General features: G+C 39.2%; 3 protein-coding genes across 4 annotated transcripts in view; all 3 read left to right on the plus strand.

Annotated features, from left to right (window-relative positions):
• ciapin1 (cytokine induced apoptosis inhibitor 1) overlaps positions 1 to 26,777 on the plus strand; it is a 303,079-nt gene that overhangs the window by 66,950 nt on the left and 209,352 nt on the right. The window lies entirely within an intron of this gene.
• Positions 3,952 to 8,595, plus strand: guca1g (guanylate cyclase activator 1g). Its single transcript, XM_072663151.1, has 4 exons — positions 3,952 to 4,152; positions 5,490 to 5,639; positions 5,795 to 5,885; positions 8,395 to 8,595. Exons 1-4 carry the CDS (start codon positions 3,955 to 3,957, stop codon positions 8,514 to 8,516), a joined length of 561 nt encoding a protein of 186 aa, XP_072519252.1. The 5' UTR covers positions 3,952 to 3,954; the 3' UTR covers positions 8,517 to 8,595.
• Positions 8,587 to 26,333, plus strand: acte1 (actin, epsilon 1). Its single transcript, XM_072663150.1, has 9 exons — positions 8,587 to 8,870; positions 15,023 to 15,165; positions 16,909 to 17,037; positions 18,965 to 19,075; positions 19,876 to 19,960; positions 20,980 to 21,141; positions 21,817 to 22,008; positions 25,271 to 25,452; positions 26,150 to 26,333. Exons 2-9 carry the CDS (start codon positions 15,037 to 15,039, stop codon positions 26,291 to 26,293), a joined length of 1,134 nt encoding a protein of 377 aa, XP_072519251.1. The 5' UTR covers positions 8,587 to 8,870; positions 15,023 to 15,036; the 3' UTR covers positions 26,294 to 26,333.

Below are 26,777 nucleotides of genomic sequence, written 5' to 3' on the forward strand. Positions count from 1 at the left end.
TAGATAAGAAAGATGCAGGAAGCAGGAAGCAGGATCCACTATTAATCCTGTACTAAAATAAATACAAATAACATCAAGACAATGCCTTTGAAAAAACGCTGAGGCCTGGCTAAATTTAAATGTGTGTTTTACAAAGCTTCTGTTTTCCATCAGCCCACCCCTAACACTGCCCATGTGATGTGAGCTTTGCCCTTTTTAACCATGTGATGAAGCAACTGGTGTCACATTTTATCCAATAAAAACTTCAAATTTAATTTCAACTGATTAATAAAATTAAAGATTTAACATTACAGATCCTCATTATTGTACAACAAATAATTACCAAAATTGCACCAATAAGCATGTGGTTAATTATAGTCCAGCATGCAACAGTACATCAATGACTTTTGTTGTTGTTGTTTTTTTGAAGTCCTTGAAAGCCAAACCTTTTGAAGTCATGATTTCAAAAGATAAAATACTTAAATCTCAATTTATCAGTCAGAAATTCAACCTTTTTTGCTGGTGAACCGGTTTGGGCACGCTGGTCATTCTGGTCAACCAGCTAGGTCATGCTGGTCATGCTGGTTGACTATCCTAGTTGGTCAGTCTGGTAGAGCAGCCAAATCATCAAACTCAGATGAAAGCACAACCTGTGCTGGATAACAGGAATCACAGTAAACACTCCCTGGCCAACATGCTGATGCTGGGCTCGTATGGGTGGAACGTGGGCTAGGTGGGTTCCAGGTGTGTTGTTACTGGGACCCAGCTGGGCTTCCCAAATGGGCCCCATCGTTACATCCTTAATCTCACAGGGGTCCCATCAAGGCCCTGTATGCAGTGTACAGCCCAAACTGGGCCCATGCTCAACCACTGCTGGTCCCATCACTGACCCTGGAGGGCATCCATAGAAGAACCTGAAGACAAAGCGTTCTGGTTCCCAGTTGGGCTACCCAGCATACAGGCCCCACATAAATATGGGATCATAAATATGAGGATGAGAACTGGAACTACTCCCTGGCTTCAAGGAGAGCGCTGGAATTGGTTATGCTAATTAATGGATGAATTAATTTGCATGAATTCTTTAGTTTTCTCACTGTATATGTTCAAATTTATATATTCAAAGTTGGAAACAGATTGCACATCTTACTCCAAACAGGGTCCACGGTCAGCTTTAGGACTGCATGAGGAGACACTCAGCCTGTGTGTTTACATAAGAGATATTCCTCATAATAAAATTCTTATTAACTGAATGTTTGCCTGCCAGGTTTTTGGGGAGCAGGCCAAAAAGGCTTAGGCATATTTTAGGCAGTCTAAAGGGCCTGTTTACACCTGGCATTTACACATGTTTTGTATCCGGATGGTATCTGGATCTATTTTGACCGGATTAAAATGCGTCCCCAGTGTGACCAGATAAGACCCCGATTTACTTTCCCTGAGTAAGAACTTCCTGTAAACACTGTACTGTGAACAGTGTGGAGGAACAATGGGGGTCCTACAGTGTGAAGACAACTGTTGGCCAAGATCCATAGCAATTATCACTGGTATTACCGTTGTTTTCCCGACAGATCCGTCTCTGAGTGATCCGATCATAATCCGATCACAGTGCGTCTTAGGTGTTGGTGTAAACAGACTCCGTATAGCAAGCAAGGCTTGTTGGAGAATCCTGTCGGAGACTCCTGTCGGAGACACAGCCCCTACCGATGGTGGTTAGGGAAGGGACAGCCCACGAACCATACGACAGAGTGACGGGCAATTGAGGCTCATCGATGCACAGGGTTAATGAAGGCTACCCCCTCTTAACCGAACCAACCCACCAAGGCCTACTGTGGCACAGGAACAGGGGCAAGTCGCAACACAGTACAGTGCCCTCTGCTGTGTACAAGGCTACATAACTGCCAACTGGTCAAAAGACCCAGTGTAACCAACCCATTTCCACTGTCAGAGGAGCCCATGTAAGAGCCTAGTTGGCACACGTGAGAATCAGAACTGGACCTTGGAGTGATGGAAGAAGGTGGCCTGGTCCGATGAGGCTGCTTTCATTCCTGTCACATGGATTATTCTGGTTATGCTGGAGCATCTTTCTGCCAGATACCACAGATACCACCTCTGTAAAGTCCAGGCCTTGGCGGGCTGGAGCTGTTTTGGTGGCAGGTGGAGGACCACCAGCACATTTAGAAGGTGGTCTTAATATTAAGTCCTTCCAACTAACGAGATTTAAAGGATTTGCTGGAACGTCTTCCTGCCAGATACCATAGATACCACCTTCAGAGGTCTTGGAGCTGTTGTGGTAGCATGTGGAGGACCGCCATCATATTTAGAGGGTGGTCATAATGTTTTGGCTCATTGGTATTCTATGTGCCCAGGCTCTCCTGAATCAACATGGTGTGGACCCCAGTCATGTAACCAGTGAAAAGAAGCAGCAGATTGACCAACAGGTCTTGACCAACAAGTGCAGGGGTCAGCCGGAGTGACTCGTCCCTGTCTTTAATGGTGGGACTGGTGTGGTGATTACACATCCTGGCAAGGTCACATGATGCCTTCTGGGAAGACCAAGAGATTGGAGGCCATGACGGAGCTAAGCAGCTGAGAAGTTTAAGTATTGTTAAGTGTGTTACGACTACAGTGTGTAGGTGGAGTGTGTATTGCAGCATGAGCTCCATCTGCTCCTCTATCGTGTGCCGGAGCCAGACTGCAGGCTTTATAATTAGGCCTGCACCCAGACTGCTCAACATGGTGTCAGTAAACAATCATGATTACTTAATTATTTTATTCGCAGTAAGGAAAGCGTTGATTGCTTCATTCCTGCCATTTAAACATTAAAAAAGTACTTTCTGAATCACTTGAATTTAGACAAAAGTATTGGGACGCCTGCTGATTCATTGTTTCTACTGAAATCAAGGGTGTTTAAAAGAGTTTATCCTGCTGTCCATGGAAGAAGGCTTTCTACTAGATTCTGAACAAGCATTGTCATGAGGATTTGATTGCATTTAGCCACAAAAGCATTAGTCGGGAGGTCAGGATGTCCCCCCAACCCATCCCAAAAGTACTGGATGGAGCTAGACCACCATCACTCCAGAGAACACAGCTCTTCCACTGCTCCATAGGTCAATGCCAGGGGGCTTTATACCCATCTAGCCCGGTCACGCCTGGTATTAGGCAGCATGGTGTTAATAGGTTCTTGATGTTTATCTGCTTCAGAGAGTCCTATTGTATTGGCAGTACTTCTCTACAGAGACTAGACAAGCTGTGTGTGTGTGTGTTTGTGCATTTGCACATGTGTGTCAGCAATGGGTTCTACTTAAAGTAGCTGAATGCATTCATTAGAATGGCCTTGGAGGGTTGTTGAGAGCTGTTTTGGGGGCATGTGGTGGACCACCAGCACATTTAAAAGGTGGTGATAATGGCTAGCTAGCTAGCTGAGACTGAAAACTCCATAGAAACATTTGATTAATGGCCGCTGGTTCTCTAGGGATGGACTTTCGCCCCACACTGCTTTAAAGCTTTAAAATGATTGAGTAGGTGTCCCAATACTTTTGGCCATATAGTGTATGTTGTTTCATACTAGCACTAGAACAACTCTCACTGCTACAGAGTGTTCATCTTCATCCCCAGCTCCATTCTGTGCAGTGTTATGAAGGAGGAGAGGACGGTCCCGGGACGAGTGTTTGAGGTCAAGGAGCTGAAGTTGATTTTAAATAATGAGTGATGGCAGTGCGGCCGCTAGGCTCGGGATCAGGAGCCAAATAGGATTTAAGTGTGTTCTAAAAATACCAGTCTGACCATTCCAAGTCGACTCGGTCCGAGTTGTAAATGAAAGGGATTAGGTCAGTTTCCTAACAGCAGCACGAGTGATGCTCCAGCACGCTCCAGCTACAGTCCTTCTCTCTCTCTGGAGCTATGATGGGGATTTTTCTCGGGATTGTGCTGGAATGTTGGTGGTGATTCAGTGAGGAATACGTGCGCTAGATTTTGAGGATGGGTCAGGTTCAGACTGGGTGTGATGAGGAAGTGGATCTGGCTCAGATTCAGACCCTCTACTCGGCCTTCATGAAGCAGTGCCCCAGCGGAGCTCTGCATCTCCACGAATTCCGCAAGATCTTCGGCGTACAAAGTTCCTCAGAGGAGGAGGCTGTTTTTACTGAGTTGATATTTAAATCGTTTGACCGAAATAAGGTATGTAGTTCATACATCATATTATATATTTACATATTACATAATATTACAAATGGTTATTTAGTATCTTATTTTTTTTTTTATTTAGTGACTAATACAAAGTATTCAGTATCTACTATGAATTATTCTATTATGCATATGCAGTTTTTACAATGAACTATGAATTATTAAGTCTATATTATAAAGTATTCTGTATCTCCTATGAATTATTCAATGTCTACCAGAAATTATTTTAGTATGACTTATAAAGTATTCAGTCTCTATTATAAAATGTTTTGTGTCATTATCCATCTACCATTTTTTAACAACTATATATATATATATATATATATATATATATATATATTATATTATTATTATATTATATTATATTATTATTATATGTTATTATATTATTATATATTATACATACAGAAAAAAAGATATACAGAATATATATATATATATATATTCTGTATATCTTATGAATTATTCATGTTATATATTTACTTAACATAATATTACAAATTTTATTACAAATATATTACAAATATTATTTATTCAGCAACTCATACAAACTATTCAGTATCTACTATGAATGATTCAGTCTCTATTATAAATTATTATGGATCTACCATTAATTATTTAGTCTCATTATTCATATTTCATAAATTCTTTTAGTATCTACCACTTTTTGTATCAAATATATATATATTCAGTATATATATTCAGTCTCTATAATGCATTATTCCGTATATCCTATGAATTATTCCGTATCTACTATAAATGATTTTAATATTCACTATACATATTATTCAGTAACTACAATAATTTGTACTGTAGTAACTACTGTATATTATTTAGTAACTACTATGAATTATTTATTAAAAGACTTTTTTGTATCTACTATAAACGATTCAGTCTCTACTATAAACTATTTAATAACTACTATGGATTATTCAGAAATGTATAAATGATTCAGTATTTACTATGAATGACTCAATAACTACTACAAGCCTCAAAATTACTATAAAATATTCAGAATTAACTATGCATTATTCACTATAATCACTATAACCACTAATTATTCGGTATTCACTACGGAATATTATGTAACTACCATAAAGTATTCAAAATCTATTATGGATTATTCAGTATCCACTATTATTCAGTATATACTATGAATTATTCACTCATTTCTATGAATTATTCAGTGGCTACTAGTTATTATTTAATACTTATTATGTACTTAATACTTACTACCGAGTATCTACTGTGCATTACTCAGCAACTGTTTTTAATACATTTATATAACAAAAAAAAAACAGTAATTTTATTTTATTTCTGCCCATTTTTAGGACAGTGTACTGGACTTCATGGAGTTTGTGGCAGCTGTTCATCTGGTCCTCAGAGGGAAACTGGAGGACAAACTCAGATGGTCCTTTAAAGTGTATGACAGAGATGAGAACGGGAAGCTGGACAGAAATGAAATCAAGCACATTATTACAGTAAGTTGAGTCTTAGTATACTGCACTCCCCCAGCGCAACCCTGAACTGCACACATCCTAATTACCTTCTGTCTGAAATACTAAACGTGCAGAACAATATGAACAGCGCTCTGTTTGCCTGCTGCTACCTGTGACACGTTAACTCTTATTCACAGATCATTTTTAAACTGAAGAAAATAAGCACAGACATGACGCCTGGGCAAGTGTGTGACAGGATATTCGAGCTGCTGGACCAAAACAAAGACGGTAAGTGAGGAGTGTGTGTACACCGTTACATAAGTAATACAGTAGTGTATATAGTGTATATGCAGAAATATGAAATGATAAGGAGCAACCAGCGTGCCTCATGTCAGTTGAATAAGCTCAGTGGTGAGCACTTCTGGCATGTTTATTATTATGTAATGATCAACAGCGAGCAGAGCAGAGCAGAGCAGAGCAGGCCACTACACGCTGCATTAGCTTCAGGTGCTGCCATATGGGGCCTCTCTCAGACACTCAACCAGAAGAGGATCAAGCAGGAATTAGACCCAGCTTTAAACACACTGACAGTCAAAGAGAGCAAGTAGGATGCTCATATATACATTCAGCGTATAAACTGGTCTGCTGACTGTGCTCGGGACAGAAGGATCGAGAACTACACGCTGTTCACAGGTGGTTACATATCATACACATGATGTATCCACTATGAATTATATCTATAGTATTTACTGTGAATGATTCAGTGTCTAATATGAATGATTCAGTATATAATATTAATTATTTAGTATCTAATATGCATTATTCCATATATACAGTAAATTAATCGGTGTCTAACATGAATGATTCAGAGTCTACTAAAATGATTTAGTATCTACTATTAATTATTTAGTATCTACCATTTCTAATTCAGTATCTACCATGAATGGCTCAGTATCTATCATGGGTTTTTTAGTACCCACTATGAAATATACAGTCATCTCATATGAATGATTCAGTAGCTAATATGAATGATTTGGTATCTACTATGGATTATTTAGTATTTACTATGAATTATTCAGTATTTACAGTAAATTAATCGGTATCTACCATGAATGATTTAGTATCTAATATGAATGATTCGGTATCTAACATGAATGACTCAGTATCTATCATGAGTTTTTTAGTACCCACTATGAATTATACAGTTACTAACCTGAATTATTCAATATCTAACATGAAAAATATGAAAAATAATTTACTATGAATTATTCACACTATACTGGTCGCTTTCACATGATGTCACATATGGTCATTGTTCAGTATCTAATATGAATGATTCCGTATCTATTGTGAATTATTCAGTATCTAATATGAATGATTCCGTATGTATTGTAAATTATTCAGTGTCAAATATGAATGATTCAGTATATAATATTCATTATTTAGTATCTAATATGCATTATTCCGTATCTACAGTAAATTAATCGGTATCTACCATGAATTATTCAGTATCTAACATGAATGATTCAGAGTCTCCTTAAATGATTCAGTATCTACTATTAATCTACCGTTTCTATTTCAGTATCTGCCATGAATGAGTCAGTATCTATCATGAGTTCTTTAGTACCCACTATGAATTATACACTAAATCTACTCTAGACTGATCAGTACCTACCATGAATGATTCAGTATTTATTTATGAAAGATTCAGTATCTACTATTAATGATTCAGAATCTACTATGAATTCTTCAGTATCTATTGTGCATTATACAGTGTCCACTGTGAATGATTCAATGTCTAATATGAATGATTTAGTGTCTACCATGAATTATTTAGTATCCGCTATGATTCAGTATTTACAGTAAACTATTTATTGTCTACCATTTATAATTCAGTCTCTAATATGAATGATTCAGTATGAGTAATCATTGATAGTATCCAAATAATTATTCAATAGTTCTAAGTTAAAAAAAAATACTACAGGATATTCAATTTACTGCAATAGATTTATTTATTATCAATTATAAATAATGATAATAAAAATAATTTACTATGAATTATTCACACTATACTGGTCGCTTTCACATGATGTCACATATGGTCATTGTTTAGTATCTAATATGAACGATTCAGTATCTATTGTGAATTATTCAGTATCTATTGTGAATTATTTAGGATCTAATATGAATGATTCAGTATCTATTGTGAATTATTTAGTATCTAATATGAATGATTCAGTATCTATTGTGAATTATTCAGTATCTAATATGAATTATTCAGTATCTAATATGAATGATTCAGTGTCTATTGTGAATGATTCAGTATCTATTGTGAATTATTCAGTATCTAATATGAATGATTCAGTATCTATTGTGAATGATTCAGTATCTAATATGAATGATTTAGTATCTATTGTGAATTATTCAGTATCTAATATGAATGATTCAGTATCTATTGTGAATGATTCAGTATCTATTGTGAATTATTTAGTATCTAATATGAATGATTCAGTATCTATTGTGAATTATTCAGTATCTAATATGAATGATTCAGTATCTATTGTGAATGATTCTGTATCTAAGATGAATGATTCAGTACTAATATGAATGATTCAGTATCTAATATGAATGATTCAGTATATGGTCAATTATAAATCACATGATCCCTCATATATTTCAAAACAAGGAAAATGGATGGTGAGTCCTGGAATGAGCAGCGCACCTTCTGCACCACATGGCTTTGATTATGCTTTGATGTTGTTGATTATGAGCATGTGTATGCACTCCCCTCCCACAGGTCAGATATCGCTGGCAGAGTTCATCGAGGGGGCTCAAAAGGACACCTGGATCATAGACCTACTCAAACTAGATGTTGATGCCAGCAGATGGTTCAAAGAGCACTGGAACAAAAAGACGTGAACATCTCTGAAGAAAAACCTAACATCTCCTAAATCACTGCTGAAGGCTCTGGTGGGCAGTGTGTGCTGAGGTGGTCCAGAAGGTGGAGCCTGTTTTCCTTCAGTTTGTTGGGACTGGTGTGCTGTACCATAGCTGACTACTGCTGGGTAGGATGGGTACTTGAGTAGCCAGGCCTTCACTGACCAGAAGCCAACCAGAGGGTTCTGTATTCAGTGCTGGCACAGAACACATGTACGACTGTTACCCTGCATGAACCTGCTGGACTTACCACTGGGTTAAAGCACTGGTTATGTCCCAGTGATCACAGGGGCCTGAAGCTCAGAAGCATACGGGGAAGCACTGAGTCATTGGCAGGTGACTCACAAAACCACTCTGACGTGTTTTCTCAACCTCCTAAAGAGTCCAAATGTGGGTCCACATTAACTATATAGCTTACATATTAGTGTCAGAGTCGATTATTCATAGCAGATCCAGAAAAATGTGTAGTAGTGTGGAGAAATTCACCGCAGTTACAGGACAATACACATCAAGATTCATAACTAGATGCTAGACAGTCCAATACTGTTTAATCCCATATGCAGGTTAGATCTCCCCCCATCACATCACGTCCCCAAACTGGATAGCTTTTGACAGTGGAGAGCTGAGGTCTTGATGGGATTTGACCTTACGACCTTCTCACGCATACATGAAAACACAGTTCTGAGTACATTTACCTTAGACGACTTTGCAGCTCTAGAGTGGCGCGACTGTCCAACTGCCTTTATCTCAAGAGCCTCAGGAGATCATAGGATCAAATCCCATCAAAACCACACCGCCCTCCATGGTCAGGAGTCCGAGAATAGGAAGGCCCATTCTCGTCGAGCCGAGCCGTACTTGAAGCTGGAAGGGCTCTTGGTGCAGGTCGGATTTTGACCATCGCCATCAAGAACGGAGGGGCTGGCCGGTCCAGTCTTGGCTTTGTAGGCCATAGTCAGGGGTTTGAATCTGATGACCTGGGCAGCAGCTACAGGAAGCTACAGTGAGACCAGGGACCTCCAGGACCAGGGCTGGGATCTGCTGCTGTGGAGGATGTGATCAGATCTCTTGACTTTATAAAAACACACATTATTTTTCATACAAATCCAATGCAGCCTTAATCTATTCTTAGTGTGTTTGAGAAGCGATTGTCTGAGATCAAGCATGTCGTCTCTGAACAAAGCCCCCAGATGGTGCCGCAGATGATAAACCCACACTTTTATCGCACACTTAAAACATTTGTATGATGAAATGCCTTCTAATAGCCTAGATTACATTTGATTAGCATTACCGTGCAGCTTGACCACGTCCCTCACTGTCAGGATTAGTGAGTCATAGGATTACCTGCCTGGTCGTTCATGTTTCTTTAGTGCAACAGATTAAGCTTCACACTTTCAACAGTGACCCTGGCCAACACAAAGCTTGGACTGTAATAAGCAGTTGCTAAATGAGGCATCTTGGTGCCAGTATTAGTTTCATCAAGGTGTTTTGAGGCCTTCGTGGGCCTTAAGTGTGTAAAATGCCTTTTATAGACGGTTTTAATGAATTACAGACCACCTACAGTGTAGACCTGTATAAACAGGCTGCAGAAAGATTGAGATTGTAGAGTAATTTAGGTCACTTTATTAAATAATTTCATTTTTAAAAGTTTAGTTAAGTCAGATGTTCTCCTAACTCACTTTTTAGTTGAGCCTCAAAAACATCAGTAAATGAGCTGCAGCTGAAACTGATTACACACTGTGTAAGATGTTTTGTCTGTGGCTCCGCCCCCTCATTTTGTTTACTGTTTAGTCCCATATGCAGGTTACATCCCCCCCCCCATCACATCACGTTCCCAAACTGGATAACTTTTGACAGTGGAGAGTTGAGGCCTTGATGGGATTTGACCTCACGACCTTCTCACGCATACATGAAAACACAGTTCTGAGTAAATTTACCTTCCCCTCTTTCTCAGGCACAGAAATGTAGACGACTTTGCAGCTCTAGAGTGGAGCGACTGTCTAACTGCCTTCATGTCAAGAGACTCAGGAGATCATAAGATCAAATCCCATCAACACCACAGCCCTCCATGGTCAGGAGCCTGAGAATAGGAAGACCTCCCACAATGTGATGGTTGGTTGAAGGTGGTTCTTAACCTGTGAATGGGTGAATAGATGAGGAGGAGGAGCCACAGACTAAACATCACAGTATCTAGAACCACGACAAAACAATAATGTAATCTAGATGTTCTAATGGTTCCTTGTGTGCTTAGTTGGTTCTGCATCTTCTACATGGGGGCAGCCATAGCCTGAAGGCCAACAGGATACGATTGTAGTGCCCTTGAGCTAGGCCCCCTAACCCCCAACTGCTCCCAGGCGATGCAGCCAAGACTGTCCACCACCCCATCTCTCACTGGGTCTCATAGTGTCATAGAAAACCCAGCACTGACCCCTTTGACTGAAGCCTGTATATCAACCCTGGTCTGGCCTTCACTGAGTTTAGGTGGAAGAACGTCTGCAATGAGACAGGCAGTGACTCCAAAGGCTGATCACATGACCTAGTGATCAGAAGGGTTCCAATAAAAATGCCTGAATGTTTGCATAAGAGATGAAATAATTAGAATAATAAAGGAAACTTGGCTGGTTATCAATGGTACTGTGAGTTTTGTAGGTGTGGTCAGATTAGCCTTGTCACTAGGGCTGGAGCACCTGGACTGCACTCTGGTCATAAAGACTATAAAGACAAGGATATTCACCATTAGGGTCTTGCTCAAGGGCCCAACAGTGACAGCTTGCTGAGCCACCCCTGCCCCCCTGCCACTCTCTTGTATATTTCTACTCTAATCACAGAGTTCTAATGAAAGGGTGTCTGTATATTTGGAAATGGCCCCAATTGCTCTATACTGAGATCACATGAGTGTCCGTTTAATTATAAAACTTGATCAGTGTCTTAAGGTTAACCGTGCCCCTTACCGGCCAACAGCCTTTTACTCGCTCAGACTAATCCACAATCCTGATCAGGTGCGTCTGATCTCCTCTCCAGTTGGCCCGGCCCCAGCTGCAAGTCACTAGGCTACGCACCAACAGGTGCAGCAGCATTACAGGCCAGCCATAACATTAATACCACCTGCCTAATATTGAGCAGGCCTTCCTTGTGCCTCCACAAACAAATCTGAGCATTCGAGGCATGGACTCCACAAGACCTCTGAAGGGGTCCTGGAAGTTGTGAATTGGGGCCCCCATGAATCACAGCACTGGTCCCTAGGTGCCCATGACTGCCCTTTTTTGGAACACCTTTATTAGACACAGCTTTTGGGTTTGGCTTTCTCCAATCGTACCCTTCTGATGTGTGTTTAGCTCCAGTTTGGTTCAGCTGAGGGGATTGGTTCAGATGGTACAAGCCGAGTTTGAGCTCCCCTTCTGCGGACACTGGCACAGGAAAAGTCGCGGTCACTAAGTCTGGTTATCAAAGCGACCCGTATTCCCATAACTAGCAGGGTCTGGAGATAATGAGCTGCTCTCCAGTATCAGCAACACCATATTTTATGGAAGTTGCTCTTATTATTAGTATTATTGTTATTATTTGTATTATTTCAGGTACTTTTATTACTTTTATTATTATTTTAATACAATTATGGTTTTAGTTATTTTAGCTTTATTTTAATTTATATCATTTGGTGTATTTATTTTTTTATTTAGCTGTTAGACTGAAGCTATAATTAAATTAACACCCAATTAATTTTAGTTTATTTGACACAACATTACTATAAATAATAAATAATATAATAATAATAATAATAATAATAATAATATTATAAGTATAATAGTTCACATTTAATACACTTTTCTTGTTCCTAAACTCTAAAAAACTATAAACTGTACACTGTAAAATTAAATATTGTATAATATTGAGTAAAATATAATATTATATAAATATTGTATAATAATAATTTTATAATATTATAATATTGAGTAAAAAGTAAGAAATATATATATTTAAAATATTTGTAAAATTTATTTTCTTATTTATTTGTATTAATTTAATCTTACTTGAATCTATTTTATTTTTATAGATTCATTGTACCTGTGTTGTTTACTTTTATAATATTATTTTATATATTAATGTGTAATAAATAAATAGATAGATAGTTTAATAGATAGTTTATTACTTTTAGTTATTTTTGCTTTATTTTCATCTTAATTGTTTTTTTATACTTTGCTTTATTTATTTCAAAGTTTTATTTAGTTTTATTAATTTCTATTTCTGTTTTTTATTTATTTTCTTACTCTCTCTTAATAATTAGTTATAAATAGTAATAAATAGTTTTTGATTTAAGTTATTTTAAAAAATATTATTACATTTAAAAAATATATAAAAAATATTCATAATAATTGTAAAATAAATCTAATTATCTATATTAGTTTTTTCTCTCTTCCAACCCCTGTTTATTGTAAATGTTTAGCAACGCTGAAAATGAGGATCACAATAAAGGTCGATTGATCGATTGATTGATTGATTGATTAATTAATTGTGTAGTGGGCGGGTTAAGGTAGATCTGGCTGGATTAGTATCAGGTCAAGCTGGGCCTGTCGGACCATTAGCATTAGTAGCCTTGTACCTGCAGTCATATAAGGAGCAAACTTCAGACACCAGCAGCCTCACGACTACATTTGTGGTGAAGCCGGTGGTGCTGGTCAGGGTAGGCTGAGTAAATTTGCCCCCCCTCCTCCTCCTTCTCACTTCACACGTATAGAAACACAATTGATTTATAAGTACAGGTGATTGCTTCCTTTATGGGAACCTCGTGGACTCCCTTCATTTGCTCAGGAGAAAATAGACCTGGCCTGGACACAACACTGTCCACACCCTTCGTACCAGCATTGAAAATTGCCTTTGAAGGCTTGCTAGCAGAGGCTACCAATCACTCTCATGCTGGAATGCCCTAGTAGGCAGCAGCCCTCGGGCCAACGGTGGAGAAACAGACGGTCATATCTCCATTATGACCATTGCTCAGTGCATTATTTATAGGAGAGTCCAACATGCCATTCTCTTGCAGTGGACTGTGCACTGTTCTTTTCTTGCCCCCCAGAGTAGCAATAAAGGGTCCTGCTGTAATGTTCCAGTCCAGTGTTAAGAGGTCTGAGCTGATATGTAATATATGCAAATGTTATTAACTTCAAATTCTATGCAAATTGATATTTGTTAAATTTTTCTATTGCATATTTTTTTTTGTATCTGACTTTTTTATTACATATCATAAACACTAATGATTAGCTTGCTGGAGTCACTCCGTCATTTTAATAGTTTAATTTCATGCTTGATTTCTGGAGGTTTTTACTTTTTAATTACTTTTTAATTATTTACTTCATCTTTTAATTGATCATTATTTGAATTACTCTGATTTCAGTCTATTATTTCATTTTAATTTAATGTTAATGTTTTTTCATTTTAAAAATATTTATTTTCATTGCTATTTTAATTGTAATTAGATTTTTTTTTATTTAATATGTGTAATAACTAATAACTACTTGTATTATTAGTTATCATTTTTTTATTTATTAATCTTAATCTTAATTGATCTTTTTTAAACTTTGCTTTATTTATTTCAAAGTTTTATTTAGTTTTATTGATTTCTATTTCTGTTTTTTATTTATTTTCTTACTCTCTCTTAATAATTTAATAATTTAATAATTTACTTGCTTAATTTTTTTGGTTCATTTGACCTGTGTTAATTTTGCTTTAGTTTTTTATTTAAGTTATTTAAAAAATATTATAAAAATGTTCATAATAATTATAAAATAAATCTAATTATCTATATTATTTTTTCTCTCTTTTAATCCCTGGTTATTGTAAATAGTCAGACACACTGAAAACGAGGATCACAGTAAAGGTTGATTCATTCATTCATTTCATTCATTAAAGTCACCCTAACGTGAGACTAGGCACACACTGTAGGCTTTTCTATAACAACAAGAGGCAAGAGGCCTGGACTTAACACTGAATGCAGTGCAGGTCTGTTGAAGGCCACTGTAGTGGGACAGGGTCCAGGATGGCCTACCTTTGCGCATGTGAGTGTGACTGGGGTGCGACGTCTCCTAAAAAGGCCAGCAGTCCTGTGGCTGTGATGGCCTTCCTCCTCTGGGAAGAGTTTAAATAGGGGGAGCAGGTGAGCGAGGGTTTGCTCTCCATTGCAATCTCTCTCTCTCTCTCTCTCTCTCTCTCTCTCCGGGGAGTTAGTGTTCCAGGCCTTGTTGTCTCGCTCTCCAGGGTGAGTCTATTGGATATTCTCATTAAGCTAATGATCTGTCCCGCTACGCTGACCTGTTAGCAGAGATACAGCAGCCACACTCTGTTATTAATAGCCGCGCTCGTTCAGCAGCCGAACAGTGGACCGCTCCTTTAACTGATGTTATGATCCGCAGGGCTAGTCTTCATTAGACTTATATGAGTGTGTGTGTGTGTGTGTTTCTTTGTGGGTCTATTTCATTGTGTGTGTTTGTTCTGACCCATAGTTGTGTGAGTGAAGATGTGTGACGAGGAAGAGACCACAGCTCTGGTGTGTGATAACGGTTCGGGCCTGGTGAAGGCGGGCTTTGCTGGGGATGACGCCCCCAGGGCCGTGTTCCCCTCCATCGTGGGACGCCCTCGTCATCAGGTGGGCCTGTCCACACACTTGCATGTGCAAACCCTGTTCCCCTGGACTGAATTAGATCAGCGCATCATGTAGGAGCTCCAGATCTCATCAGAACAGATAAAGCAGCTGAACATGAATCCAGTAAAAAGGAGAAACAAGAGCTTCTCATTCTGAAGATAGAAAGTAGTGAGATCTTGTCTGTGAGCTAGTCTGAAGAACAGAGCTGGCTCGGTTCCTCCAGGTTTCTCCTGGACGCCCCCCAGTCCAGCCAGCACAGCGTGGAGGATGTGTTCAACTCCATCATCATCAGCAGCAGCAGCAGCAGCTCACCTGATTTACCATCATTAAGCCCTGATTTACCACCAAACCAGGTGTTGATCTGAGGAGAACTCTAAATAACACTAGACTCCATGAGAGAGGAGAACTTTGGAGATGTTCTAATGATGAACACAGTGATGGAGAACCACCACCACTTTAGTGTTTAATCTAATATCAGTAATAATGTTTTACTGAGCAGATAAACACTGACTGACCAGATGAGCAGCTCTTCATTCTAACAGGGGACGGCTGCCTCTTAGCTCAGTACTGTACATATCCCTAATATTTACACTTGTGTAACTATAGTTCAGAGAGGTTACGACATTAACAGCTATTGCTGGGATGCTTATGTTATGCAATGGATCAATAACAGTATTCAACTGTATTGATCTAAATGTATATATTCTATTCTAATCTATTCTATTATCAGAATAAGATTTATTGACCAAGTACTCATAACATTATATTCTATAATATTATTATTATATTATATTATATTATATTATATTATATTATCAGAATAAGATTTATTGGCCAAGTACTCTATATTCTATTCTATTCTATTCTCAGAATCAGAATAAGATTTATTGATCAAGTACTCTCTATTCTATTCTATTATATTCTATTATATTATATTATATTATATTATATTATATTATATTATATTATCAGAATCAGAATAGGATTTATTGATCAAGTACTCTATATTCTATCCTATTCTATTCTATTCTATTCTATTATATTATATTATCAGAATACGATTTATTGGCCACGTACTCTATATTATATTTCATTCTATTCTATTCTCTTATATTATCAGAATAAGATTTATTGGCCAAGTACTCTATATTCTATTCTATTCTATTCTCAGAATCAGAATAAGATTTATTGATCAGTACTCTATATTCTATTCTATTTTATTCTATTTTATTCTATTCTATTCTATTATATTATATTATATTATATTATAATATATTATATTATATTATAATATATTATATTATATTATCAGAATCAGAATAGGATTTATTGATCAAGTACTCTATATTCTATTCTATTCTATTTTATTCTATTCTATTCTATTCTATTCTATTATATTATATTATATTATATTATATTATATTATATTATATTATCAGAATCAGAATAAGATTTATTGACCAAGTACTCTCTATTCTATTCTATTTTATTCTATTCTATTCTATTATGTTATATTATGTAGTCTAATTCATGCAATGATTGCTTGAAAGGAAATTGGCTAGATAAGACACATCAAATAGTGCTAACATTATGTAAATAGTATATTTTAATGAATATGTAAGATTACCTTAGGTAAATGTAATCTGCTGCCCAACACTCTATAAAAAACGTGTTTAGTAAATGAGGTGAGCTCTGTAATGCTGCACACTGTAAAACTCAGGAGCACTTCCTCTCTGTGTCCTGTAGGGGGTGATGGTGGGTATGGGACAGAAAGACAGCTATGTAGGAGACGAGGCCCAAAGCAAGAGAGGCATCCTCACCCTCAAATACCCCATCGAGCATGGCATCATCACCAACTGGGACGATATGGAGAAGGTATGCGAGTACATACACACAAACACACACACACACACACCCTCAGGCCTGTATGAACAGGTCTGTACTGATTGAGCATGAAGGAGAACAGATGCCCACACTGTTTATGTGTGAATCTTGATTTGGGGTTTTAGGATTAGGATTAGGATTAGGATTAGATGGGGACCATAGATGGGGTAATCCTACTGTTCAAAAGTTTGGAATCACTGCTCTCAGTCAAATGAGATACATTTAAGCTGCAGGTCCACTCTCAGGGTTATGGTGATGTGATTATGATTATGAGCAGTGTGGATGTGTGTATGCTGATGTGTGTATGCTGGTGTGCAGAGCTGTGTGTGTGGGCTGTGTGTGGTATACAGCTGTAGATGATAAACTGTGTAACTGTTAGACTGAAGCTATAATTAAATAAACATTTTTTAGGCAGTTTATTTAAAAAGACATCACCTAAAATAATAAACAGAGCCTTACAGAGAAACACAACATTTATTCTGTAACAAAAACAGTAAAATAAATAAAGATATTTTAGTGCCGTAGTCCATCATCACCTCTTTTGGAGTTCAGTAAATAGACAAGGCAAGGCATGTTTATTTAAATAAAAAGCAAAAAGTTGTATTTTTTTATTTATAATATTTTTAAAAAGTTTGTTTAGACTTGTGTATAGCAGCTTTCATATACAGCGGCAATTCAAGTGCTTTCCATAAACAGGAAAATACGCAGACATAAAGAAAATTATTATTAATATATTATATATATATATATTATATATAATTATTAAAACATTTAAAGAAAATAAAATGTAATTCATTTAAAGAAACATTTAAAAAGGCATGTTAAAAAGAAAAAAATGCATAAAAAACAACAACAACAACAAAAAAAATACAATTATTGAATTTGTTTCAAAAAAACATACAATTTAATTTAACTTTAAGGAAACATAAAAATATATATTTTTATATAATATAAATTGAATATAAATTAAATATAATTTAATTTCAAAATAACAATATTAGTAAGACCAAAGTAAGACCAGCCTCTAAACCTAATCCTTGGGATCAATTAATCAATCCTTGGGATACAAAAGTTAGATCCATTTTTAAACATTTTTAAAGAGTTGATTCTTGGGGTACCTTTTATACACAGTATTAAATGAAATGAAATGAAATGAAATGTATTATAATAAATATCAATTTAGTTAATAAATAATAAATAATAGTTACTGCTTTTCTACTGGGTAGCAGCTGTAACTTAACACAGTATACCTTTCAAAGTAAGACCAGCCTCTAAACCTCCTGGAGTTGATTTATGGAATACCTTTAAAACACAGTGGCAATTCAAAGTGCTTTACATAAACAGAAAATTTTTTTTTAAATAATTAATTTAATTTAATTTAATTAGCCTCTAAACTGTTAATCAGTCATTTGGATACCAATGTTAGATCCATTTTTAAACCTCCACAAAGTCATTCTTGGGATAACTTTAATACACAGTGTTAAATTAAATTAAACTATTTATAAAAATATATATCAGTTAAGTTTATATTAAAATACATTAAATTAAATGTAATTAATTGTAATAAATATAAATTTAGTTAATAATAAAAAATACATTGAATTAATAATAGTTACCGCTTTCCTTCTGGATATCAGCCGTAAGGCAAGTCGTTTTCCAGAGGAAGAGCAACAGAGTTACAGCTTCCACATGTTCCCACTGACCAACGTGGGATAAGCCCGAAAGATACACTGATCAGCAGCCATAACTTTACTTTATCTTAGAGGAATCCGCAGGTCAGCTGGAAATATCTGTCTGATGCCAGTGTTATTATATAACCCCTAGTTTAACTGAACCCGGTTAAAGCGAGGAGAGCATCTCCAGCACTCTGTCAGAATCCCTGAGCAGCAGTGAAACAGCTCTAATGTCTGATCTTCAGATCTGGCACCATACCTTCTACAACGAGCTGCGTGTGGCCCCAGAAGAACATCCTGTCCTCCTGACTGAGGCTCCGCTCAACCCCAAGGCCAACCGGGAGAAGATGACACAGGTACCCACATTAAAACAACCCCTCCAGTGCCGAGGAGCCTCACTCATATACACTACATGTCCAAATGTTTGTGGACACCCCTTCTAATGAACACATTCAGCTACTTAAGTTGCACCCATTGCTGACACAGATGTGCAAATCCACACACACACTCACAGCTTCTCTACAGAGAAGGACTGCCATTAGAATAGGACTCTCTGGAGCAGATAGACATGGAACTATTCACCAGGTGTTGGCTAGAGGGGTATAAAGCCCCCCAGCATTAAGATCTGGAATAATGGTGGTGCTCCATCCCATACATGGGATGAGGTGGGGTGGTGATCTGATGATCATCCAGCATCAAAGCATCAACTTCACTCATGTTCTGCTCCTGTCAGTGAATGCAATTAAATTTTCACAGCAATGCTCTAGTAGAAAGCCTTCTTCTCTGGACAGCAGACACAGTTCTCCAACAAAAGCAGGATAGACTATTTTGAATAGCCTTAATTTCAGAAGAATGTGCAGGTGTCCCAATACTTGTGTCCATACATTTGTGAAATGCTAGTTATGTTACATTAGCTGCTATTAATTTGACCATTTGGGCAAGGCATCGTTCAGATAGCAGTGGTTAGCTAGCTAGCTAACATGACTTGTCAGGAGGGCACCAGCTTGACATGTTGGACCACCACGATCTGGACACGGGTTCTCTGGGAATGGAAGTCCACCCGCACTGATTTAAGGCCTTAAAGGACCTTAAAAATGGTTCCATGGGGAATAATGGAGCTGTGTGTGTGTGTGTGTGTGTGTGTGTGTGATTTCAGATCATGTTTGAGACCTTTAATGTCCCTGCTATGTACGTGGCCATCCAGGCTGTGCTTTCCCTCTACGCCTCCGGCCGTACCACAGGTCAGACCGTGCACCCGCACTTAAGGTCAGATTAGGATCCTGATGCTCACCCTTAAATGATTTGGGTGGGTTTGGGTTTCTTTAATAATTTAGAAGAATCATGACAATAATAAAAAAAGAAAAAACATATATTTAATACCGTTACTGGATTTATTTGTGAAGTATGTTTAGTCTGTGGCTCCTCCCCCTCAGTTTGTTTACTGTTAATTCCCATCTGCAGGTTAGAACCCCCCCCTATCACATGACATCTCCAGCCTGGGAGGCTTTTCACAGTGGAGCTTTGAGCTCTTGCTGAGATTTGAACTTATGATCTTCCCACACCTGATGAGCAGCAGTTAGACAGTAGGGCCGGTCTAGAGCTGTGGAATTACACTACATAAAAACCCGGTTCTGAGTAAATTTACCTTCCCTTCTTTCTCAGACACAGAAATGTAACGGCTTCGGCAGCTCTAGAGTGGAGTGACTGTCTAACTGCCTTCAAGTCAAGAGTCTTAGAATAGGAAGGCCTCCACCCACTACAGTCTTATAGTAAACAGATTGAGGGGGTGGAGCCACAGACTACATATCTTACACAGTATTTAATCAGTTTCAGCTGCAGCTCATTTACTGATGATGTTGAGACTCTTTCTTGAGCCACTAAATGTCCAAATGTTTGTGGACAATCCTTCTAATGAATGCAGTTGCAACCATTGCTGCAACTGCCAATCGAATAGGACTCTCTGGAGCAGATAAACAAACATGAACCTGTTAGCACCATGCTGCCTAATAATGCCAGACGTGGGCTAGAGAGGTGTAACCCCCCAAAATTGAGCTGTGGAGCAGTGGAAGAACTGTGTTCTCTGGAATGATGGTGGTGGTGGAGCTCCATCCAGTACCTGTGGGACAAGTTGGAGAGTTCCAAAAACTGTCTGTTGTTCTATATATTCTGTATATGACTTGTTCTATTCATGCCTATACAGTAGCCTATGCGATTTCCTTGAATTTTAGTGGTTGTATACATGCTTTGTGTGTGTGTACAGGCATAGTGCTGGATGCTGGCGATGGTGTGACCCATAATGTGCCCGTTTATGAAGGTTACGCTCTCCCCCATGCCATCATGAGACTGGATCTGGCCGGCAGAGACCTCACTGACTACCTCATGAAGATCCTGACTGAGAGAGGATACTCTTTCGTTACCACGGGTACCGCTTCACACACTGTCCCAAACAATATCCATCAAGCACACACAGTGAGCTGCACTGAGCAGCAGAACACACACAGCCACAGAAAAACACTGCGGGTGCAGCACTGAGTCTCCTCGGCTGTGAACACATATTTCCACCAGAATAACACTGTTTATGATACCTCACGCTTCACGCTTTACTGACTTTATTATTTTCAGTAATAACCGTGATGATGTCATATACCCAACCCGTACATAACATCCCCCCCCCTCCCCATCACACCCGATACCCCCGTCACCATTGAGAACGACCAGCACACGCCCCCTCCCTCGCTTGCATAGTCGAGTCGCTAATTTTTCGGCGATGCAACATCACCGGGCAGCCAAAGTACCTGGAGGGAAGTGCCACAAAACGCATATGGGAGAGAGCACCATCATCTACCCACCCTAGAGAGAGCCAGGCCAGTTGTTGTGCTCTCTCTGGGCCTCGGCTCCCGATGGCTAGAAGCATGACCGGGATTCGAACCAGCGAACCAGCCTTAGTCCGCCGAACCCCGGTGCAGCTCTAGTGGTTCATTGCATGTTGCGCCCAAAACACACCCATGATTCATTAAGAGACTTAGTACATGACGTGGTTGGGGGCTCACCTAAGGTCACTAAAATAGAGCCCCATGTGTTTATCTTGTTCCCACAGCGGAGAGAGAGATTGTGCGGGACATTAAGGAGAAGCTATGCTACGTGGCTCTGGACTTTGAGAATGAAATGGCCACCGCCGCGTCCTCTTCGTCCCTGGAGAAGTCCTACGAGCTGCCTGACGGACAGGTCATCACCATCGGCAATGAAAGGTTCCGCTGCCCAGAGACCCTCTTCCAGCCCTCTTTCATCGGTCAGTGATGCACTCTCTCACTTGTCTCAGCATTTGGACAGTATTAGTGTATATAACAGTAAATGAAATATTTACTACGGATGGGGTGGTGGTATCCACCATAGTTACGGGTATCCACCATAGTTACGGGTATCCACCATAGTGGATGGCTGACTGTGGTGGTAGTGGGGGGTTCCAGTAGGTCTAATGTTGTACGTTGAACTGAAAGGAGGTGATCTGGTCATATAGGTTATTAAGGCTATTTATTGCTTTTAATAAATGAGGAAGTGTGTGTGTATTAGTGTACATTAGCATACTGTAGCTTCCACCCTCACACATACACACACACACACACACACACACGCACACACACACTGTCCTTCAGCTTAGGCCTACTTGAAACCCCCCAGTACAACATCCTAACTTAACGGACCAATACAATCAGGTGTGTCCAAACGTTTGACTGGTACTGTGCATGATATTTTTATGCAAATGTTTAGGTGCCCCTGATTTTATAATTAGTATAAATAGGTTCTGCACATTCTTCAGCAAACTTTAATTATTAATTAATTATAATAATCATTAATTATAATAATCATTATAATGAATAAATAATAATTAATTATTTAATCATTAATTTTTATCTGCTTATTTTGACATATTGCCCAATATTTGATACAAGGTTTGAAATTTGCATATCCCGCCCTTTTCTAACGATGGCTGTGAACAAGTCGTAGCTCTAACGAGGTAATTAAGGTCTGAGACCTTGGCGGAAGTTGAGCACTCAAATACTGTACCTTGAGATCCTTTATCACTGTTCCTCTATTAGATTGAGAGCTACATGCACTATATGCCCAAATGTTTGCGGACACCCCTTCTAATGAGCGCATTCAGCTACTTTAAGTTGCACCCATCGCTGACACAGATGTGCAAATGCACACACACACAGCTTGTCTAGTCCCTGTAGAGATGCACTGACGTTAGAATAGGACTCTCTGGAGCAGATCAACCACATGAACCTATTGGCACCATGCTGCCTAATAATGTCAGGCGTGGGCTATAGAGGGGTATGAAGCCCCCCCCCAGCATTGAGCTGTGGAGCAGTGGAGGAACTGTGATTGCTGAATGCAATCAAATCTTCACAGCATTGCTCCTTCCAAAATCTAGTAGAACGTCTTCTTCTCTGGACAGTAGAGACAGTTACTTGATGTCAGAAGAAACATGAATGTGCAGTGTCCCAATACTTTTGTCTATTATTCATAGTGTCTTTCCAATATGCATAAAGCAGTAAAGCAGTCAAACAGTCAGAGTTAGGTGAATGAAAGCCTCTTTCTTTCAGCTCCCACTATGAGGAAAGAACCACACAGCTGTTGGAGAACGTTGCATCAGTGCAGCAGCAGTAGCTACATCAGTAGCGCTGCATTAGCATTAGCACCACAGAAGCATGTCTAACTGCAGCTGTATGCATTATGTCAGTTTAAAATAAGCTGAAAACTGGAAAATGTCCTTTTGTCTCCTAATTCTTTCCTTTTTGGAAAAACGGATGATTGCGCGGACTCCTGGTGAACGGAATATGAGCTAGCTTCATGTCAGACGCTCATCTTTTCATCAGTTCATTTATATATGTGTATATGGTGCCATTCCAATCAACCAGCGCTCGCTAAGCTCAGCCTAGAATACGTTCATTCCCTCCATTGAGCCCAAGCACAAAGCCTGAGCTCAGCTGATGAAAAATTCATGCCATTAATAATTCTCAATCATTCGCCCGGCTGTAGATGTGAGAGCGGCGTGATTAAAACCGGCGTAGTAGGTGCTCGGGTTTCAGACAGGCCTGCCTCAGCCCGTCTCGCAGGGCGGAGGATTACACAGTGCTGTTCCTCGTAGACGGGTTGCTAAATGTCCGTGTGGGGGACTCGGGCATTAGCAGAGGTGGCAGGGTGACAGATCACCTTTTGGCAGAGGCTAATTCAGAGCGGCGCGGTATAGCCGGAGGTACTGGCTCTATTTATGGGGCAGATGGTCCTTGGTCTTGACTCTAAACATCAATCACTGCCTACTCATCCGAGAGAGCTGAAAGTACAGTCACTTCCCGGCAGCTTCTCATTTAATGAAGTCTTTAGACTTCCATTGCGAGCTCTCACACGTTTGAGAGTGGAAAGTGGAAAGGTTAAAGAACCAGATCCTTCCATTTTTTTCCTGTTCATGTTATTTTGTCCACACTTTTAAAGCTTAATTAATTGTACGTTACCGTTTTTCAGCCATGTCAGTCCACTGCTGGCTTCCTGTAGCTGCTGCCCGCATCAGACTCAAACCCCTGAGCCAGCCCCTCCATACTTGATGGCGATGGTCAAAAGCCAATCTGCAACAAGAGCCCTTCCAGCTTCAAGTACGGCTCGGCTCGACCCGCCATCCTTTAAGATCCACGGAAGACGAGCGTCCAGACTTTTTACTGTCCTGCACCGAAGTGGTGGAACGAGCTTCCCCTGGGTGTCCGAACAGCAGAGTCCAACACTCGCTGTCTTCAAACCCAGACTGAAGACCCTCCTCTTCTGAGAGGACTTGGTCGAATAGCAGAGTGGTCTCCTTACTGACTTGTGTTTAGTAGAGTCTAAGATTAGAGGATCTTTGAATTTTAGTCTATTTAAACTAGCTGAGGTTTTTCTTGAGTAAATAGTGAAGCACTTTTGTAAGTCGCTCTGGAGAAGAGCATCTGCTAAAGGCCTTAAATGTTTTTATTACCTCTCTTCATGGGTTAAACTTCAACAGGCTGCTTTTCTTACTTTCCTTTTAAGGAAGTAACATAATACAGGAAGATGACGAAATCCTGCACCTTAAAAATTTAACATAATGTGAATCTGGCAGTAGTTAAAATGCTCCAAAATGACCTGAAATAACATATTTCCACATTGACTTCCATTAAAAGTTAATAAGGCTTTTTTCTCCTCCTGGAAAGTTGCTGTTTTTGGAGATTGCAAGGTTTTGGCCCGACAGTAAATAAGCTTAATTCTGATCGGCTGCTCTACGTTGATCGTGAATGGGCGGGACTACATTACACATAAAATAAAATGTACTGTGTTTTTTTTACCTTAGTTTCGGTCTACAGACTGTATGGGCTGAGGAGTGTAGTAGTGTGGTACCCTTTATGGTATTTAGTCTAGGTAGTGAAGGTAACAAGTGAGTGAGTGTATTATCGTTAGGCGTCCTGATAATTCAGCGTGTGAAGAAACACATGCGTAAATCATCCTGCTGTTCTCTAATGGCTTATCCTGCTGTTGAACCGTAGGCATGGAGTCGGCTGGCATTCACGAGACCACATATAACGGCATTATGAAGTGTGACATCGACATCCGTAAGGACCTGTACGCCAATAACGTCCTCTCTGGCGGGACCACCATGTATCCCGGTATTGGTGACCGGATGCAGAAAGAGATCACGGCCCTGGCACCCAGCACCATGAAGATCAAGGTAAAGTGCTCTGGTTTGACTGTAGGAAGATTACTACGAGTTTATTTGAGCTAATAACATTAAAAAGACATCTGACAGTTTGGTATCTACACTGACACTATGGCCCAAAGATCGCAAGGTGGAGTCCCAGGTCATGCAGCTTCGCCATCAGCAACCGGAGCCTGAAAGATATGCTAGCATGGTGCCAATCGATCCATGTTGATCTGCATCAGAGAGTCCTATTCTTTTGGCAGCACTTCTCTACAGGGACTAGACAAGCTGTATGTGTGTGTATGTACATTTGCACATCTGTGTCAGCAAGGGGTGCAACTTAAAGTAACTGAATGCTTTTATTTGAAGAAGTGTCCATAAATATTTGGACATATGGTGTAGGTTGTATATATAAGCTGTGGGACTTCAATTGAAGTCTTTTTGTCCTCTTAAACTTTGAGCTACAATTAAATAAATGATTTATTTAAAAGAAATAATTAAAAAATACATAAAAAATAAAAATGATTCAGTATATACTCTCAATTATTCAGTAACTGCAGTCATTTGAGGATGCATGGTCTTACGTGTAGGCCTTTAGGGCTTACAGGGTTAAAGGTTTCTCCTAGAACTCTACATCCAAGCCTGCCAAAAACCATCCAGGAGGCTTTGAGGTTAGGAGTGTGTGCATGGCTATATGAGTACACTGATATTTGCCTTTCCTCTGCAGATGATTGCCCCTCCTGAGCGCAAATATTCAGTGTGGATTGGCGGCTCCATCCTGGCCTCGCTCTCCACCTTCCAGCAGATGTGGATCAGCAAAGACGAGTACGAGGAGGCCGGACCTTCAATCGTCCACAGGAAGTGTTTCTGAAGACCCTGTGTCCACGCAGCCATTCCCCCGGACTTCACTGTTTCTTGTCTTCCCTTCCCTGAGACTCTCCGCTGCGTCTCAACCAGGAATCCACAAAGTGACGTTCCGTGTTCGCTGGAAGTGCTGGTGTTCAAATATTCATGTTCTATCCACAGCAAATCGCCCAATAAATGCATTCTGTGTACTTTTGGCTGCAAAACCATGTTTAATATAGTTTCTGTATTAATTATGCATTGTTTTCATGTAGAAGTTGGACGACCCCCCTTTCAGGGAGTCATGGGATTGGTTCTGCTTTAAGGCCACTGGATGGCAGGCTATGGCAGAATATAGGTTGCAGAACACCATTCAGATCAATTCCACCTACTGTGGGCTTCCATGCATTCTTTTTTTTCTTCTTCAGGCTCAGATATCATTTAGATGCTGCATATGATCTATTTGAAGGTGTCTCAGGCTACAGTGTGAGCATATTGTAAAGCTATGCATA

Source organism: Salminus brasiliensis, chromosome 19, assembly GCF_030463535.1.
Source record: "Salminus brasiliensis chromosome 19, fSalBra1.hap2, whole genome shotgun sequence".
NCBI lineage: Eukaryota > Metazoa > Chordata > Actinopteri > Characiformes > Bryconidae > Salminus > Salminus brasiliensis.

Excerpts from the sequence above, each read along its gene's own strand:
- guca1g (XM_072663151.1), top strand. The coding sequence starts at position 3,955 with ATGGGTCAGGTTCAGACTGGGTGTGATGAGGAAGTGGATCTGGCTCAG. Across the intron at positions 5,640-5,794 it reads AAATCAAGCACATTATTACA|ATCATTTTTAAACTGAAGAA; the intron begins GTAAGTTGAGTC and ends TCTTATTCACAG. Across the intron at positions 5,886-8,394 it reads GCTGGACCAAAACAAAGACG|GTCAGATATCGCTGGCAGAG; the intron begins GTAAGTGAGGAG and ends CCCCTCCCACAG.
- acte1 (XM_072663150.1), top strand. The coding sequence starts at position 15,037 with ATGTGTGACGAGGAAGAGACCACAGCTCTGGTGTGTGATAACGGTTCG. Across the intron at positions 15,166-16,908 it reads TGGGACGCCCTCGTCATCAG|GGGGTGATGGTGGGTATGGG; the intron begins GTGGGCCTGTCC and ends TGTGTCCTGTAG. Across the intron at positions 19,076-19,875 it reads ACCGGGAGAAGATGACACAG|ATCATGTTTGAGACCTTTAA; the intron begins GTACCCACATTA and ends GTGTGATTTCAG.